The following is a 19,570-nucleotide window of genomic DNA, read 5'->3' on the forward strand; positions in this document are numbered from 1 at the left end:
TCTGCATCTGGTGGCAGGCAAGTGACATTCCGCAACTTGAGGCAGGTGATGTGGCAAGTGACAATCCGCAACGTGTGGCAGGTGACGAGCTGCATCTGGTGGCAGGCAAGTGACATTCCCCAACTTGTGGCAGGTGATGTGGCAGGTGACAATCCGCAACGTGTGGCAGGTGACGAGCTGCATCTGGTGGCAGGCAAGTGACATTCCCCAACTTGTGGCAGGTGATGTGGCAGGTGACAATCCGCAACATGTGGCAAGTGACAATCCGCAACGTGTGGCAAGTGACAATCCGCAACGTGTGGCAGGTGACGAGCTCTTATGGTGAGTTGAACCATTTAATTTTATATTACAATGTAATAATATAAATAATGCGCTTCAATCATCCTGACACCATAAAAACCATGGTGCCGTGACCATTGAAGCGCTAACACCAGTCATTTCCCTGATAATTGCGCCCCCCAAAAAAATATTTTCTGGTAGTGCCCCTCCCGAGACTAGACTCTGGATCCGCCCCTGAATCCAACACAATTTTACTTCAGCTAATAGCAAAACAGAGGATGTCTTTTGAAGTGTAAGAAGACAATGACTTACCTGAGCACTCTGTCTGTGAATAACTAACATTGGCTGAGGGAAGAATTGGCGAGAATCTAAGGTCGGCCAAACACCTGATGTAAGAAGGGACTCCACTGGCTGGGGACACCTGATGTCTTTCTTTTTTTAAAGGAGTTCTCCAAGCTAAAACTTTTAACCCCCGCTGTGCCCGGGCTGTAAAACTATACAAAATAAACTTTCACTTACCTGCCTACGATCCCCCCTTGTTCCGATATCGCCGTCCCGTTCTCCGGTCCCGGTCTCTTTCACTTCCTGCGGGTCGGTGACTCACAGTGCGCTCAGCCTATCAGCGGCCGCGACGGGACATTGCTTGTTTTACAGCCCGGGCACAGCGGGGGTTAAAAGTTTTTGCTTGGAGAACTCCTTTAATTTCTTTTTTTATTCTTTTTTTTTTTTTTCAATTTCTTTATTTTCAAAATAAATTTTCCTCTACATTTATACAAAACATGGGAAATAGCAATCATCTAACAAAAATAAATAAATAAAATCAAAGTACATTCAATAGACTTATTACTGTTTTCATCCGTTTGGGTCAATTTCCATTTTTTTTAAATGGAACAAAAATAGAGACTTGTTCTGTTTAAAATAAATGAACCTCAATTGATATGTAACTATAACTAAGAAAAAGAAAAGTAATGCAGCCAGCCATCACATCTAAGAATTGGCAAGCTGCAATCTAATCAATGTTTGCTCTTGGGCTTAACCACTTGAGAGCCGCGTTATAGACAAAAGACGTCCACAGCGCGGCTCTCAAGTGCCGAGTGGACGTCTTTGGACGTCTTTTTCTGTGCATTACCCCTGCGCGCCACTGGGGGGCGTGCAGCGGGTAAACACTGTGCCGGTGCATCGCTGGGAAGCTGATGCGTGTACCTGGCGGCCGCCATGTCCGCCGGGTACACGCGATCGTCGGTAATACAGCAGGGACGTGGAGCTCTGTGTGTAAATGCAGAGCTCCACGTGCTGTCAGAGGAGAGGAGACCGATCTGTGTCTCTTGTACATAGGGACACAGCATCGGTCACCTCCCCCAGTCACCCCCCTCCCCCCACACAGTAAGAACACACCCAGGATACACATTTAACCCCTTCCTCACCCCCTAGTGTTAACCCCTTCCCTGCCAGTCACATTTATACAGTAATTAGAGCATTTTTATAGCACTGATCGCTGTATAAATTTGAATGGTCCCAAATTTGTGTCAAAAGTGTCCGATACGTCCGCCGCAATATCGCAGGCCTGACAAAAAAATCGCAGATCGCCGCCATTACTAGTAAAAAATAAAAAAAATAAATCATAAATCTATCCCCTATTTTGTAGGCGCTATAACTTTTGCGCAAACCGATCAAATACGCTTATTGCGATTTTTTTTTTTTAACAAAAATATGTAGAAGAATACGTATCGGCCTAAACCGAGGGAAAAAATATTTTTTTTAAAAAAAAATTGGGATAATATTATAACAAAAAGTAAAAAATATTGTGTTTTTTCCCCCAAATTTTCTGTCTTTTTTTGTTTATAGCGCAAAAAATAAAAATCGCAGAGATGATCAAATACCACCAAAAGAAAGCTCTTTGTGTGGGAAAAAAATTATAAAAATATAATTTGGGTACAGCGTTGTATGACCGCGCAATTGTCATTCAAAATGCGTCAGCGCTGAAAGCTGAAAATTGGTCTGGACACGAAGGGGGTTTAAGTGCCCAGTAATGAATTGGTTAATAGGACGTCTCTTTCTGGTAGTAGTGTGCTGCTTTGTGTGTATTATATGGAGCAGAGAATAGGCGGGGATAGCCCGCCCAGACGCTGACAGCGGCGGCCACAATGTGCAGCAGAGCCGAAGCATCATGCGTCGCCAAGGAAACGAATCGGGACCGTTTCTGGTCTCTATTGGCAACGCCGGGCGGGGCTACAACAACCCCGAGAAGCGTGCTCTGTGATTGGTTTGGTCTCGCAGTGGACGACGGGATTGCTCTCCGGCGCCGCCATCTTGAACGCTGGCTGCTTTTGGTTCTGTGAAGTAAAGGCATCGTTCTGTCGGTAATTACCGGGTAGGCAGACACTTGTGTGTTCCGGGCCGGACGGGAGTTGTGTTGTGTGCATGTTTATTATTGTCTGTAAGCTGTAGTGCCGCTTTCTGTACCGTGCTAGGCCTGGCAAGTCTCTGCAGGTATAGAGTGTTGTTGTTATTAGTCTGTGTGGGGATAGAATATTCCAGGGATACAGTCCAGCGAATGTCTTATTACTGTTCTAATATAATAGAGAGAAGGCTGGCAACGTCCTGTGTCACATGCTAATGTCCTTGTCACATGCAGACACAGACTAGGGCACCCAGAGTACAGGAGCCGCCAGGTAAGTCTGGACTGATCACTAAAAGCCAAAGCTTTGCATAGAGTGGAGAGGGATAAGAACACCGGATTGTTTTCATTGCTCTTAGTGTCTCCTTTATTTAATTCTCTAAATTGCCGTGGATTATTTCACCTTGGGGGGACTTCTTCTCACTTCCGGTTTGGCTATAGGACAGGAAATGAAGGGAAATCTCCCCTGAATTGGACAAAGATGACAAAAATCTCTGACAGGTTCCCTTACTCTATCCAACATGGAAAAAAAAAGGCTACTTTCACACTGCCAGCGCGGGGGCGTTGGTGGTAAAGCGCTACTATTTTTAGCGTAGTTTTTTGCGGCGCTATTCGGCCGCTAGTGGGGTGCTTTTAACCCCTGCTAGCAGCCGAAAAATGGTTAAAACCGCCTGCAAAGAGCCGCTGCGCTTTGCCGGCGGTTTGGCGGCGCTGCCTATTGATTTCAATGGACATGGGTGCTGTAGGAGTGGTGTATACACGGCTCTTACAGCGCATCAAAGCAGGACTTTTTTTTTTTTTTTTTTACTGTCCTGACAGCGCCAGTGTGAAAGCAGAGGTTCTTTAACAGGGCGCTTTGCACGCGTTATTTTTATCACTATATCACCTGCAAAGCACCTCAGTGTGGAAGTAGCCTTACTTCTACTTTAACTGGCACTTTTACCCCCTTCCTGCCCAGGCCAATTTTCAGCGCTGTCATCGCTTCGACCAGGTGTTGCGGTGTGTCAGTCTGACACACCGCAACACCGATCTAGGTAAAGAGTCTCCATCTCAATTGCGGCTGATCACGATGTAACCAGGAAGAGCCGCTGATCGGTTATTCCTTACTCGCGTCTGACAGACACGAGTAGAGGAAAGCCGATCGGCTGCTCTCCAGGAAGGGGGAGGTCTGTGCTGATAGTTTATCAGCGCAGCCCCCCCCTCGGATCCCACCCAGGACCACCAGGATGGTCATCCCACTGGACAACCAGGTATGCCCCCCCTAGACCCCCAAGGAATGCCAATCAGTGCCCACCCACAATACCTACCAGTGCCACCAGGGATGCCTATCAGTGCCCCCTATCGGTGCCACCCATAAGTCCCCGTTGGTGCAGCCTATCAGTGCCGCCTTATCAGTGCCCATTATTGAAGGAGAAAACTTACTTATTTACAACATTTTATAACCGAAACAAACAAAAAAACTTTTTTTTTTTCAAAATTTTTGGTCTTTTTTTATTTGTTTAGCAAAAAATAAAAACTGCAGAGGTGATCAAATACCACCAAAAGAAAGCTCTATTTGTGGGGAAAAAAGGACGCCAATTTTGTTTGGGAACAAAATGATAGCATTTTCGTTTGGGTACAGTGTAGCATGACCGCGCAATTGTCATTTAAACAGCGACAGCACTGAAAATTGGCCTGGGCAGGAAGGTGTTTAAGTGCCCAGGATGGAAGTGGTTAAGGTAAAAACCTTTTTTTAATGTATCACCACTAGGTAGACATGGCCCTCTGTAGACGCAATGCAACAGATGTATAGAAATTAATTCTGCTCACTCTTGGGCGTTTGTTGTGCGTACACGAGATAGTACCACCCATGTGCAAACTTTTTTTTTTTTTATATAATGTCTCACGCTTGCCACTTTATTTATTTTTTTCAGGAAGTTGGGAATTCAGACATGTCTTCGAGTAGCAGTGGTTCCCGATCTGCCGAGAGACGCCGTTCTCATTCCACCCCTCAAAAACACTCCAAGACAGAATCCTTCTCTGGGCGCTCAGCGAGCTGTGACGTTGACAATACAGAAGGTTCCCCTCGTTCTTTTTCTCCCATCTACCATGACACTTTTGAAAGTGAGAACAAAGACCGTGACTCACAGTCAAGGATGCTGGAGAATGACTCTGGATCAAAGTGCCCTAGGTATTGCTTCCAATTTAAAGTAGCGCTTTAGCCACGTGCAGATATTTACATACTTATAGTAAGCAGTTCAAAATCTTTAAACTGCTCTCCGTACGCTCTGTAGCTGTTGTTTGACTAAAAACTGAACTGCTGAAAGGGCAACTTGAACAGTTTTAGTGCTTCTGCTGTGAAATCTGAGAATGAATTGTTCCACTGTGTCTACATCTGCGGGGGTCAGTAAGGGCTTGCTTTACATGTTCATAGACTCAATTGTGGCTTCATAGCCAATTCTACTTTAACCACTTAAAGCGGTGGTTCACCCACAATAACAACATTCTAGCATTAAATTAAGCATAGTAGCGCGAGCTACAGTATGCCTTTATTTGTTTTTTTTGCCCCGTACTCACTGTGTAATCCTATAGTGAAGATTCCGACTCCCCGCGGGGAATGGGCGTTCCTATCCAGAGGGAAGGTGATTGACGGCCGGCTCTGGCACGTCACGCTCCCTGAAGATAGCTGGAGTAGGTCTCGGCTCTATACGGCGCCTGCGCACAGACTATGCGCAGGCGCCGTGAAGAGCCAAGTCCTATTTCGGCTATTTCCGGAGAAGCGTGACGCGCCAGAGCCGGCCGTCAATCACCTTCCCTCTGGATAGGAACGCCCATTCCCCGCGGGGAGTCGGAATCTTCACTATAGGATTACACAGTGAGTACGGGGCAAAAAAAACAAATAAAGGCATACTGTAGCTCGCGCTACTATGCTTAATTTAATGCTAGAAAAAAAAAATGTATAGGGTGAACCCCCTCTTTAAGGACCGCCTCCTGCACATTTACGTCGGCAGAATGGCACGGCTGGGCACATGCATGTCCTGGGCTAGTACTCAGCCGTGGGTCGCGGGCGCGCGCCCGCGACCCGGTCCGAAACTCCGGGACCTGCAGACCCAATCGCCGCTGGAGTCCCGCGATCGGTCCCCGGAGCTGAAGAACGGGGAGAGCTGTGTGTAAACACAGCTTCCCCATTCTTCACAGTGGCGGCATCGATCGTGTCATCCCTTTTATAGAGATACACAATCGATGATGTCACACCTACAGCCACACCCCCCCTACAGTTGTAAACACACATGAGGTGACACATAATCCCATCAGCGCCCCCTGTGGTTAACTCTCAAACTGCAATTGTCATTTTCACAGTAAACAATGCATTTTAAATGCATTTTTTTGCTGTGAAAATGACAATGGTCCCAAAAATGTGTCAAAATTGTCCGAAGTGTCCGCCATATTGTCGTAGTCATGAAAAAAATCGCTGATCGCCGCCATTAGTAGTAAAAAAAAATAATAAAAATGCAATAAAACTATCCCCTATTTTGTAAACGCTATAAATTTTGCGCAAACCAACCGATAAACGCTTATTGCAATATTTTTTTTTTTTTACCAAAAATAGGTAGAAGAATACGTATCGGCTTAAACTGAGGAAAAAAATTTTAGTTTTTTTTATATATTTTTGGGGGATATTTATTATAGCAAAAAGTAAAAAATATTGCATTTTTTTTCAAAATTGTCGCTCTATTTTTGTTTATAGCGCAAAAAATAAAAACCGCAGAGGTGATCAAATACCACCAAAAGAAAGCTCTATTTGTGGGGAAAAAAGGACGCCAATTTTGTTTGGGAGCCACGTCGCACGACCGCGCAATTGTCTGTTAAAGGGGCGCAGTGCCGAATCGCAAAACCTGGCCGGGTCCTTTAGCTGCATTTTGGTCCGGGGCTTAAGTGGTTAAAGGGGTTGTAAAGGTTTGTTTTTTATTTTCTAAATGGGTTCCTTTAAGCTAATGCATTGTTGGTTGACTTACCTTTTCCCTCGATTTCCCTTTTAAATGTTTTTTTTTTTTTTTTTTTTTTTGTCTGAATTTCTCACTTCCTGTTCCTCCTCGGTAAGCTTTCCACCATCATCCGAGCAGTGGTTAGTCAGCTAGAACAGCTTACTGAGGAGAAACAGGAAGTGAGAAATTCAGACAAAGAAAACAAAGAATAAAAACATTTAGAAGGGAAATGGAAGGAAAAGGTAAGTGAACCAACAATGCACTAGCTTAAAGGAACCTATTTAGAAAATAAAAAACGAACCTTTACAACCCCTTTAAGGATATGTAATGTATGCATTATTTTGGCAGTTAAGTGTAATGTTGATATGTGACCTGGTGACACCCCCCCCCCCCCTTTTTTTTTTTACAGTGATTTAATTGAACAATCTCTAGCGGATATGCACCTCTCCCCTTGGGAGATGTGGTTGCTCAACAAAGAAAGAAAATCTCGCATCGAGCTGCAGAAAAAATTGTCTGAGGTAAATATGGTGCATGCTATCAAAAAAATTAAAAATAAATCTATACATATATGTTGTGTTCTACATATAGGTCCTATTACATTTAGCCTGTAAAGTTTTTATTGTCTTTGTTAAATACTGGTGCGCCTGCTAGTTTCCATTGGTCCTAGCATGGTCCCTTTCTGTGGGGCCTGAATGCCCTGGCTAGAGCACTGGATCACAGTTTGTGGATTCTTATATCGGCAGTGGAGCTGATCACTTTTTATGGTCACTTTCTGTGTCTTCTTCTGACTTGGGAGATACAGAATTCCATGGCTCTGCATGGTGTGCCTGTAGCCTTGTAGTCAGATTCCACTGCCATGCCCCTGTCCAGCCCTCTACACTTTGATTAACAAGTGCTCTGTGGCTCCTGGTATGATGACGGTGGAAGACACTAGAGTATCTTCTGCAGGCTTCGGCCTCAACCCCAGTGTGTATTGCATTATTTTTTTACTCTGATTCAGCACTATTATATGTATCGTATATACTCAGAGTATAAGCCGATCCAAATATAGGCAGAGGCACCTAATTTTACCACAAAAAAACTGGGAAAACATATTGACTTGAGTATAAGTCTAGGGTGAGAAATGCAGCAGCTACTGTAAGTGGAAAAGAGGGTCAACAGTGTCCATCTGCATGCCTCGGTCTCACTGTGCCCATCTGCATGCCTCGGCCTCACTGTGCCCATCTGCAGGCCTCACTGTGCCCATCTGCAGGCCTCACTGTGCCCCTCTGCAGGCCTCACTGTGCCCCTCTGCATGCCTCACTGTGCCCCTCTGCATGCCTCACTGTGCCCATCTGCATGCCTCACTGTGCCCATCTGCATGCCTCACTGTGCCCATCTGCATGCCTCACTGTGCCCATCTGCATGCCTCATGTACCTGATCTCCCGACTCTGTGCCCATCTGCAGCCTTATGATCTCCCAGCACTGTGACATGCAGTCTAGTCGGCAGCCGTCCAGTGTAACAAAGCCCTGCGTCCTCGTCCTTGTCCGTGACGTAACACTATGTTTCCCAGCAGTGAGTCAGTGTTCAGCCTATCACAGACAAGGACGAGGAGAAGGCGGGACTTTGTTACACTGGACGGCCGCCGACTAGACTTCATGTCACAGCACCGGGAGATCATAAGGCTACAGATGGGCACAGTGAGGCAGGGAGACTCGAGTATAAGCCGAGGGGGGGCTTTTTCAGCACAAAAAAAGTGCTGAAAAACCCGGCTTATACTTGAGTATATCCAGTATATTATTTTTAATAGCGCTGCTCATAATTGTTGGTGGTTGGTGGTGTTTTAGTTCAGTTGGCTGTATCCAGAAATCCCAAGCAGACTTTTTGCTGTCTAGTTTCTCCCTGTCAATTGTATTGTTGGTAGGTGTGAGTGTGTTTCCCAATAGGCAAGAGTTTGCAGGTCATAAAAGGGGCTCATTCCCTTAAACAAGTGACAGAGTATTTTATTTTGAATGAGTGATTTGCTCCCAGAGCCAGGGATGTGGAAAAGTGCGACCAAGAAATGCCATTAAATATTTTAAAATGGCCTTCGCTTTTTTTTTTTTTTTGCTTAAATAAAAAGAGATTAAACTAACCTGCTCTACGCAATGATATCGCACAGAGTGGTCTCTACGCATATACAAATCAGGTAGATAAGCCGATTCAGAAACGTACGTCCGCCCAGCGCATTTTTTTACGTCGTTTGCGTAAGGCTTTTTCCGGTGTAAAGTTACCCCTCATAAAGCAGGGGTAAGTCATGTTAAGTATGGACGTCGGAAACACACGAACAGCGTCGTATTTTACGTAGTTTACGTAAGTCGTTTGCGAATAGGGCTGTACGTAAATTACGTTCACGTCGAAAGCATTGGCTTTTTGCGGGTTAATTTGGAGCATGCGCACTGAGATACGTTCACGGACGGTGCATGCGCCGTTAGCCAAAAACGTCATTTATGTGGGGTCAGCCATCATTACCATAAAACACGCCCACTGCATGGAGAATTTGAATTCCGCGGGCTTACGCCGGACCACATACGCTACGCCGCCTTAACTCAGGACAGAATTTTTTTTTTTGAATACGGAACTTGTGCCCTAAGTTACGGCGGCTTTAACGTATCTGAGATACGTTGCGCCTGCCGATAGATGCACAATTGTATCTGAATCCGGGCCATTGTGTTTAGAATTTTTACTTCTTCATTCAGCAATAGGAGTGGATTTTTGGCAAACACTTTGTGACAGCTGATTGGAGGGAAGGCGCACACACCCCCCATTCCACATAGGCAGAGGAAGGAAGGAAGGAATGTGCAGAGCTGTGACAAGACAAGCTCTCTGCTAATCTATTTATAGCACCCACCCCCAACACAAATTTTTAGGTTGTCGGAGAACTTGTCAGTTGTTATCATGCTGATAGCGAAGGAATGAAACGGCAGACACGGCACTCAGGGTTGGAGAGAGAAAAGTAAACACCACAGATATATGTGCCTAGGTCAAATTTCATGAATCGGTTTAAATCCACTTAATGCAAAGAATGCATTAGGGTACAAAACAGTGGGCCAGATTCAGGTACCGCTGCGCACTTCTTACGGAGGCGCAGCGTACCGTTTTTGCCCTGCGCCCCTGCAAATTATCTGCGCTACGCTTCATTCACGAAGCAGTAGCCACGTAATTTGCGTGGGCGCTCCTCAAAATGCCCGGCGTAAGGGCGCGTAATTTAAATGATCCCGTAGGGGGCGTGGATCATTTAAATTAGGCGCGTTCCCGCGCCGAACGTAGTACGCATGCTCCATCTGGAAACTTTCCCGACGTGCATTGCGGCAAATGACGTCGCAAGGACGTCATTTGCTTCAAAGTGAACGTAAATGGCGTCCAGCGCCATTCACGATTCACTTGCGCAAATGACGTAAAATTTAAACTTCGCGACGCGGGAACGACGGGTATACGTAGCATTGGCTACCCCTGCTAATAGCAGGAGCAGCCTTACGCGAAACCCGACGAACGGAAACAACGTAAACTGCGTACGCAGGGCTCGCGTAGGGTAGTGAATCGGCGTTAGTATGCAATTTGCATACTATACGCTGACCACTACGGGAACGCCCCCTAGCGGCCATCGTAAGAATGCAGCCTACGATATGACTGGCGTAAGAGCCTTATGCCAGTCATATCTTGGGCTGCAGTCGGCGTATCGAGGTTCCTGAATCGGGAGCATTCGAAACGCCGGCGCAAGTAAGCAATTGCGCTGCGTAACTATGGTTACGCAGACGCAATTGCTTTTTTAATCTGGGCCTGTGATTTTATAACCACCTAATGGGGGGGGGGTGGTTGGGGGGTCCAACAGGGGCAGTTGTGAAGGAAAGTTAGTGATTGGTGCATCCAGATAATTTTTTTGTAGATAGGTAGTTTACACCATGATCTATACTAAGACCTGAATCTGGAAATCATAGGAATGAGGTAGAAGGGTCAGACTCTCTTTAGTAAACGGGACCAATATAATTTATAGAATAAAATATGGAATTACGGCAGATCCTAGACGCGGAATATCACATTATTATAACGTTGGCACAATGTTTCATTAAGATTGTCTTTTGTACTTTATTTGTTTGTTATTTTATCTAATTTCTTCTTTTTTTGTATATTCAGCGTCTGCACTAAATATTTTGCCATATAACGAATGTCTCAGTTTTAGGCCTCATTAATTACAATGTCTGCCTTTTTTTCCCCCAGGAGATGAAACTAGAAGAGGAAAGGAGAAAAGCTCAAGAGAAAAAAGAACTGCAAAAACGACTGGCAGAAGAACAACACAAGGACTGGGTGCGGAGAAAACAAGAGCAGGTAAAAACTGGGAGCTGTCAACTGCTGTTTCTAACATCAATGAGTCATACCTGTTGTCAGGAAAATAAAAAAAGTTACAGTTATCCCCCTGCCCCCCAAAGCCAAGCCTCCGGGGACTGGCATGGATTTTGGGGGGGCCTTACACAAAAAAAAAATCGAAATGTTTCGGGGTCCCCCCCCCTCCAAATATCCATACCAGACCCTTATCCAAGCAGTAAAGGGGGGCGAATTGAGCGTTGATGAGGACAAGGGTCTCTTTCTCACAATCCTGGCCCAGTGGGGGTGACTTATCGGAATCTAAAAGTCCTCTTTAACAAGGGGGCCCCCAGATTCAGGCCAAGGGGCCCCCCCCTTATATGAAGGCGTATGGGGTAAATAGAACTTATTCCCAAAAAATGACACTTGTAAATAAACACGGAACACTGTTTTTGACAAGTCCTTTATTAAAAGGAAAGAAAAATGTCCCCATCGTTGGTCCACGTCAATCACTATGAACGTTGGTCGCCAACTAAAAGGAAAAAAACCTGCCAAACCCAACTGATCCCATTGCTTGCCGGCACCAAATGACGTTGCCAGTTTTCCGCGCCGCTAAAGTAGACAAAGGGACGGGGCCACCCAGTGACATCACCAAGTGACCCTGTCCTCCTATGACGTTGCATGTGGCCAATGATGTAATAAGGGGTGGGGCCACCTGGTGACCTTGCACATTGCTTACTTTACCGGCTGGGCCAAATGGCAGCTCTGCTTCTCCTGGCACTGAGAGGGCTGGAAGAAAGAGAGGAAAGATCCCTGGTGCCGCACATCCAGAGTCCTATGGTGGTATGAGAGACAACCTCAGCCTGGCCTCCCGCCAGGCCACACCCTCAACGCGTTTCTCTCCGCACCCCAGAGCTTAATCCGTAATAATGAAAGGACTGATGATCATCCGTTTACATCAGTTTGCCTGTTTTTTCATCTGTCAACGGATGGATAAAAAACATAGAGGGAACACAAGTGTGACACCCACATCTGGACATTTGCTGACTATGCCTAAAGGCATGGGTGCTCAACCTGTGGCTCTCCAGCTGTTGCAAAACTACAATTCCCATAATGCCTCAGCCTTTGGGAGACATGCTTGTACCTGTCAGCGGCTTGCAATGCCTCATGGGAATTGTAGTTCCGCAACAGCTGGAGAGCCACAGGTTGAGCACCCATGCCTAAAGGTCTCAGAAATTCCTTTACTGAATCAAATGCCTAGGCACATGGTCACATGACCAACCAGTACAAGCACCTGAAAGATTTCCTGCAGCACATTTAACTATTGCATTTTTAAATTGGACTTTGTTTTTTGTTTTTGTTTTTTTATATAACTTTGGGGCAGGATGGCCAAGATTGTTTGTGTGCATTTGGTTATTATTGGTCTACTTTAAAAAAACAAAGCGACAATCTACAACAGCATAACCTTAGATATTTTAACTGCCAGATTGTGTAAATGATTATATGAATAGCATTCATCTCCCACATTGTGAACTGTGCTGTGCGTGTTCAAACACAATCCTGGTATGTAAAGGTGTGACCACTTTTGTAAGTCAGGCCCAACCTGTCATGTGTTTGTGGAAACAATAGTATTGATGTGTGTGCCAGATGTAGGCTCAGAATAGTAATTGAGTTATGCATTAACTCCAGCCATTGTTACATTTTACCGTGTACATGATTAACAGTAAATCACCGGAATGATTAATAATTATTCTTGCATAATAAACCGTTTGGGTTGTGCCATATTTTCTGATCATTCTTGGAAAGGAACATTATTGCTAAAATAGGAAGAAGAGCTTTAAGAGCTTTATTACATATTTTGAAAGATGCCAAACCTTGATGGACATTTTGGGGCAGATCCACATACATCTGCGCTGGGCGCAGCGTATTTTAAGATACGCTACGCCGCTGTAACTTGCTTTTAGTTGGTTTGAATCCTCAACGAATCCGCGCCATAAGTTACGGCGGCATAGCGTATCTCTCGCGGCGTAAGGGAGCGGAATCCAAATTCGGCGGGTAGGGGGCGTGTTTAATTTAAATGAAGCGCGTCCCCGCGCCGAACGAACTGCGCATGCGCCGTCCGTAAAAACTCCCAGGGTGCATTGCTCCAAATGACGTCGCAAGGACGTCATTGGTTTCGACGTGAACGTAAATGGCGTCCAGCCCCATTCACGGACGACTTGCGCAAACAACGTAAAATTTTCAAAATTATACGCGGGAAAGACGGCCATACTTAAAGTGGAGGTTCACCAGGAAATTACAATTTTTAAGATTAGATTCATGCTCATTTTATCTATAGGGGAATTTTTTTTAAATCAAAGCCGTACTTACCGTTTTAGAGATACATCTTCTCCGCCGCTTCCAGGTATGGGCTGCGGGACTGAGTGTTCATTCTTGATTGACGGTCTTCCGACAGGCTTCCGACGGTCGCATCTATCGCGTCACGATTTTCCGAAAGTAGCGGAACGTCGGTGCGCAGGCGCCGTATAGAGCCGCCCCGACGTTTGACTTCTTTCGGCTACTCGTGACGCGATGGATGCGACCGTCGGAAGCCTGTCGGAAGACTGTCAATCAAGAAGGAACGCCCAGTCCCGAAGACCATACCCGGAAGCGGCGGAGAAGATCGCTCTCTAAAACGGTAAGTACTGCTTAGTTTTTAAAAAAACTAGCCGATTCCCCTTGACAAAATGAGCATGAATCTAATTTTAAATTTTTTTTTTTAGGGTGAACTCCCGCTTTAACATTGAGTACGCCACCATATAGTAGCTTTAACTATACGCCGGAAAAACCTGAACGGAAACGACGTAAAAAAATGCGACGGCCGGTCGTACGTTCGTGGATCGTCGGAAATAGCTCATTTGCATACTCGACACGGATTACGACGGGAACGTCACCTAGCGGACGCCGAAAAATTGCATCTTAGATCCGACGGCGTACGAAGACGTACGCCTGTCGGATCTAGCCAAGATGCCGTCGTATCTTGTTTTGAGGATTCAAAACAAAGATGCGACGCAGGAAATTTTAAATTACGCCGGCGTATCTGTAGATACGCCGCCGTAATTTCTTTGTGGATCTAGTAGTTTTTTTTTTTTTTTTTTTAAACATTAGTTTTACAAACCAGGAATTGTATTTTTGCAGGAGACCCATTTTGGAGCTAGAGGATATCGCACTTTTTGACACATCTACCAATTTCACTAATATATATATATATATATATATACATATACATATACATATACATATACATATACATATACATATACATATACATATACACATACATACATATACACGGGGTGTGAGTGTCCTGGTTGGCCGCTCCATATGGTTCTCATGGGAGGAGAAGGTGGATCCCTTTAAGAGCTATGGGCGGAAGTGACGTTTTGACGTCGCTTCCGCCCTGCAATGGTATGGAGACGGGGGGGGGGCCCATCTTCCCTTCACTCCTCTCCATACCTAACAGGGAGAAGGCTCTGATCTCCTCCACCGCTGCCCGCAGCTCCGGTAAGTGGTGAAGGACACTGGAGAGCAGCGGGAGGGGGTGGGGGGGCGAATCTGCCGCAGAGACCACTTTTATCTGAAACCGGACCGCTCACTGAAGAAGATACCGGGGTTATGGCAGCTAGCTGCTGCCATAACGATATCCCTTATCAAAGTGCAGATATATCGGCGTAAGCGGTTAATGCTGGAGGGAAACCCAATAGAATCATCACTTTTTCAATAAAAAACAAAAAACAAACAAGAGTACTGCTTCTCCGTTAGTGGTCTGGGACGAGATTTAGGGTCTATATCAGATGAACAATGGGAGGCTTCATTTATCCTGCATAGGACTTATCATACATCAGGGAAGCTATTTAAATGGAAGTGTAGAGATACCCCTTTATGTCCTAGGTGTAATCAGGGACCAGCCAACTTTAATACATATGTTATGAAGATGCCCCAAGCTCCATCGATGCTGGCAGGGGATTATGTTGACTATTAATGGTCTCTTTGGGACAGAGCTGCCGCTAGTAGGGATCGTCTGATATCGTTTTTACGATGCCGATATTTCGGCCACCTCTCAGATCGATATTGTCTGCCGATAGATTTAAAAATAAAATAATTTCATACTGGGAAATGTAGTTCTTACATGAACGAGCGATGCTAACCAGGAAGTGAATGAGAGAACAGAAACTAGAACGCCGGAGGTGATATAGATGAAGGAATTTAATAGGTATTTACTCGTTTTTTAACAGAATCATTACACTATTATGTCTGTCTAGCTTGCAGACATTAATTTTAGGCAACGCTTTTTTTTTTTTCCTTTAGTGACCCTTTAATGCATCCTTTGTATCAAGGTGAAAAAACACTTTGCTGTGTCCGAGCCCCCGTTTTACTTACCTGAGCCCCGAATTTACATGGGCGCGATCCTGCGTCGTTCTCTCCACCTCTTCTCGGCTCTTCATTGGATAGATTGATGGCAGCACAGCCATTGGCTCCTGCTGCTTTCAAACAAATCCAATGACGCGGCCACCGGGGAGCGGGACTGAGTCATACACTTGGCGTTTATGGACGCCGATTGTATGGCACAGGAACAATCAGTTTAGGCCGTTGCGTGTTCTTCTACATATTTTTCGTTAAAAAAAAACGCAATAAGCCTTTCTTGATTGGTTTGCGCAAAAGTTATAGCGTCTACAAAATAGGCCATAGTTTTATGGCATTTTATTAATATATATTTTTTTTTACTAGTAATGGCGGTGATCAGCGATTTTATTTTTTTATCGGTACTGCGACCTTATGGCGGACACATCGGACAGTTTTGACCCATTTTTGGGACCATTAGCATTTTTATAGCGATCAGTGCTATTAAAATGCATTGATTACTATAAAAATGACACTGGCAGGGAAGTGGTTAATACTAGGGGGCGATGAAGGGGTTAAGTATGTTCCCTGGGTGTGTTCTAACTGAAGGTGTGATGGGACTGATTTGGGGAAATGACAGATCGCTGTTCATACATTGTATGAACAGACATCAGGCATTTCTCCCCCTGACAGGACCGGGAGCTGTGTGTTTACACACACAGCTCACGGTTCTCGCTCTGTAACGAACGATCGCGGGTGCCCGGCGGTGATCGCGCCCGCCGGGCACACGCGTCGGGAAAGAGCGAGCCACGCGCACGCGTTCCTATTGGCTGATCCGCGAGATGACGTAATATTACGTGATCTCGCGCAGCCGACCCGCCGCCGGCAAGCGGTTAAGAAGCATGGGCAGAAGTGACGTTTTGACGTCACTTCCGCCCTGCTATGCTATGGGGACGGGTGGGGGCCATCTTGCCCTCACTCGTATCCCAGCCGAGGAGAGGAAAGGACCGATCGCCTCCGCCGCTGCCGAAGGCTCCGGTAAGCGGCGGATGGCGCGGGAGGGGGGGCCCTCTCCCCCTGCCGATAACAGTAATCTCGCTGCGGAGACCACCGTTATCGTTTACAGGACCGCTCAAAGAAAAGATGGATATCTCGGTTGTGGCAGCAGTCGTTACCGAGATATCCATCTTTAAAGTACCGACGTATATGTACATGAGCGGGTCCTTAAGTGGTTAATTCTAGAATAATAATATTACTGTGATTATCAGGATTAGGGCTGCAACTAACGATTATTTTCATAATCGATTTGTTTTCCAATTTATTGTTTTGATTAATCGTATAATAGCCTTATAAAATTGTTATTTTTATTTTTTTGGGCCAATTTGTTGTTGGGCAGATTACAAAACACAAATTGCCACAAAAACACATTGGCCCGGATTCAAAGAGATCTGCGCTCTATTTGCGGAGGCGCAGGGCAACGATTTTGCCCTGCGCCCCCGCAAATATTTTGCGCTGCCCTCGATTCACGGAGCAGTAGCTCCGTAAATTGCGAGGGCGCGCCGGCAAAATTGCCCGGCGTAAGCGCGCGCAATGTAAATGATCCCGCCGGGGGTGGTAATCATTACGATCGGCGCGGGAACGCGCCTAATTTAAAAGCGCATGCGCCGTCGGGAAACTTTCCCGACGTGCATTGTGGCAAATGACATCGCAAGGACGTCATTTGCTTCAAAGTGAACGTGAATGGCGTCCAGCGCCATTCACGTATCACTTGCGCAAACGGCGTAATATTCAAATTTCACGACGCGGGAACGGAGGGTATACTTTAGCATTGGCTGCCCCTACTATTAGAAGGGGCAGCCTTACGCTAAAGATGCCGTACGGAAACTCCGTAACTTGCGTACGCAGGGCCCGCGCAACACACTGAATCGGCGCAAGTATGCAATTTGCATACTATACGCTGACCACACTGGGAGCGCCCCCTAGCGGTCATCGCAAGAATGCAGCCTAAAATCTGCATGGCATAAGAGCCTTATGCCACGCAGATTTTAGGCTGCAGTCGGCGTAACGAGTTCTCTGAATCAGGAGAACTCGTTACGCCGGCACAAGTCAGCAATTTTGCTGCGTAACTATGGTTACGCAGGCGCAATTGCTTACTGAATCTGGGCCATTACATGCTTTTCTGCAGCTTCTCCATTGAAGTATATTGAACAAAAAAAAAATAAAAAATTGCACCGTTATGCGTTAAAACTCCTTGCCCTTTCCAAATACGCAGCAGCTGAAAGAAAATCATGGATGAGAACGTGTCCCATAGGAAAACATGTAAATGAACTGTAGTGTGTTTCTGCAAAAAGCACCAAAAAACAGAGGTGTGAACCCAGGCCTGAGATGTTTAGTAACATAATGAGGTTAAAAAAAAAAAAAAAAAAAAAGTACAAAGAGCAAATAATCGCTAATGTGAGGGGTTCATTTTTTTACTGTGGGACAGTAAAGGTAATATTTACAGTAGCGATTTGCTTTTTTGTACTATAAAGGGCTCATTTTAATTTTTTAACCCCATTATGTGTCTGGCCGATTAATCGATTATGAAAATTGTAATCGGTTCATTTCATAATCGATTAGTTGTCGATTAATCGATTGGTTGTTTCGGCCCTAATCAGGATGTATTGTATTGTTTGATTATAAAATGTACTAAAAAAGGATCCGGGACAACTCGGTATGCTTCTGATTAGTCAGCGCTAGCACATGCTGAACCCAAAAACTATAATCTAGTATATTGCTACTTACCGGTATGCAAATGTTTTGGCTGCATCAGTTTTCTTTTACTGTATAAGGCTAAATGATTTTTCTGCAAGTACAGAAAAGTACTTTTTAGAATTTGTAGTGTACTTTGTATGCTCCTGAACTAATCAGTGTTCTCTACTGTCTGTGAACTACAAAGTAATGCATCCTGAGCTAATGAAGAGAAAAACGGCAAACAGTGGGATGATATAGCTGACGCGTTTCACATTGTTGTACAATGCTTAGTCAACATTGGATTAAAGGCTTTTATTGTTTTTTACATTTATCGAAGTGCGGCTGTCCATGCCTTTTTTGCTTCCATTTATGCTTCGTGCATTGCCTGCACCCATTGGATTTTTCTGAGTCCACATTCATCACCGAAGTGCACTCATCTGGAGCGGCAGTCTGAGCTAATGAAGAGGTGGCACTTATGCCTTGCAGCAATGTATTTAATCCCAGCCTGGACACTGTCTGCATTGAGTTTGCATGCTCTCTCTATGCTTGCATGGGTTTCTTTTGAGTATTCTGGTTTACTCCAAAGACATATTGGTGTGTTAAAGGGGGTGGAAAGTTTAAAAAATTTTTTTTAATAACTAACATGTCCCCGAACCTGGTCTTCTGGGGTCCCTCGGTGGCTGTCTCGGCTCCTCCTCGCAAGAACTTAACACCTTCATGCGAGAGAGCTCGCATGGTGTTGAGTTCCTGCGGTGCGCTCCCGTGATACAGCCGGCGGCTATTGCCACTCACTGTATCACTCGGCCCTGGCATGCCGCGTCATTGGATGTGATTGACAGCTGCGCTGCTTTCAATCCATCCAGTATAGCCAATCAACGGCCAGGCTCAAAAATTAGGAGGATGACTGGGGCGAGCATGGGACTTTCAAGGGCTCAGGTAAGTAAAAGGGGGGCGGTATTGTCAGATGTTTTTTCACCTTCATGCATTAGTGGCCTTAGTACAAGTGATTTGGCTCAGTGATTTGCCCCCTAGGGGTGGCATCACAGGGGTGCCAGAAAAACATACTGCTTTTCTTGAACTCAATTCTTGGGCAAGTTTGTTAGCTAGCCTAGAGCAATTTTTATACTGGCAGAAAGGGCCAGCTTGTGTATAGCTCTTGGCACATTTTATTTATTTGATGCACCTATTTATTGCATGAGCACTTGCACACGTACATTTGTTTCCTTTATTCAGAGACAGAGGATGCTGGGTGTTTTTTATTTATTTATTTTTCAGGGCTTGCCTTGCTCTTGAGGAGATGACCTGTAGCTTTTGGGTCTTTTTTTTTTTTCTCCCTCCTCATTGGGTTTTTCTCTTTTTAGTAGAGTCCTCACCGAAGACCTGGAGGATCGGCTTAACTCCCTAAGGAGTTTCCCGCCTTTTTCAGCCTAGGTGGATTAGGGTATCTTGCGGCCCTGGGGATTCAGGGATTGAGGCTCCTCCTCTTCGGAGGT

General features: G+C 45.4%; 1 protein-coding gene across 2 annotated transcripts in view; it reads left to right on the plus strand.

Annotated features, from left to right (window-relative positions):
• Nucleotides 1–2,547: 2,547 nt before the first annotated feature.
• CCDC34 (coiled-coil domain containing 34) overlaps nucleotides 2,548–19,570 on the plus strand; it is a 41,294-nt gene continuing 24,271 nt past the window's right edge. Inside the window, exons 1-4 of one of the 2 annotated variants that reach the window (XM_040328346.1) lie at nucleotides 2,548–2,639; nucleotides 4,591–4,847; nucleotides 7,052–7,160; nucleotides 10,881–10,988. In XM_040328346.1, coding sequence (XP_040184280.1) covers nucleotides 4,609–4,847; nucleotides 7,052–7,160; nucleotides 10,881–10,988 — 456 coding nt within the window. In that variant the 5' untranslated portion in view covers nucleotides 2,548–2,639; nucleotides 4,591–4,608. Of the gene's footprint in view, nucleotides 2,651–4,590; nucleotides 4,848–7,051; nucleotides 7,161–10,880; nucleotides 10,989–19,570 lie in introns of both variants that reach the window. The other variant, XM_040328345.1, reaches the window with a different exon arrangement.

The sequence above is a fragment of the Rana temporaria genome, chromosome 11 (assembly GCF_905171775.1).
Source record: "Rana temporaria chromosome 11, aRanTem1.1, whole genome shotgun sequence".
NCBI classification, from domain to species: Eukaryota; Metazoa; Chordata; class Amphibia; order Anura; family Ranidae; genus Rana; species Rana temporaria.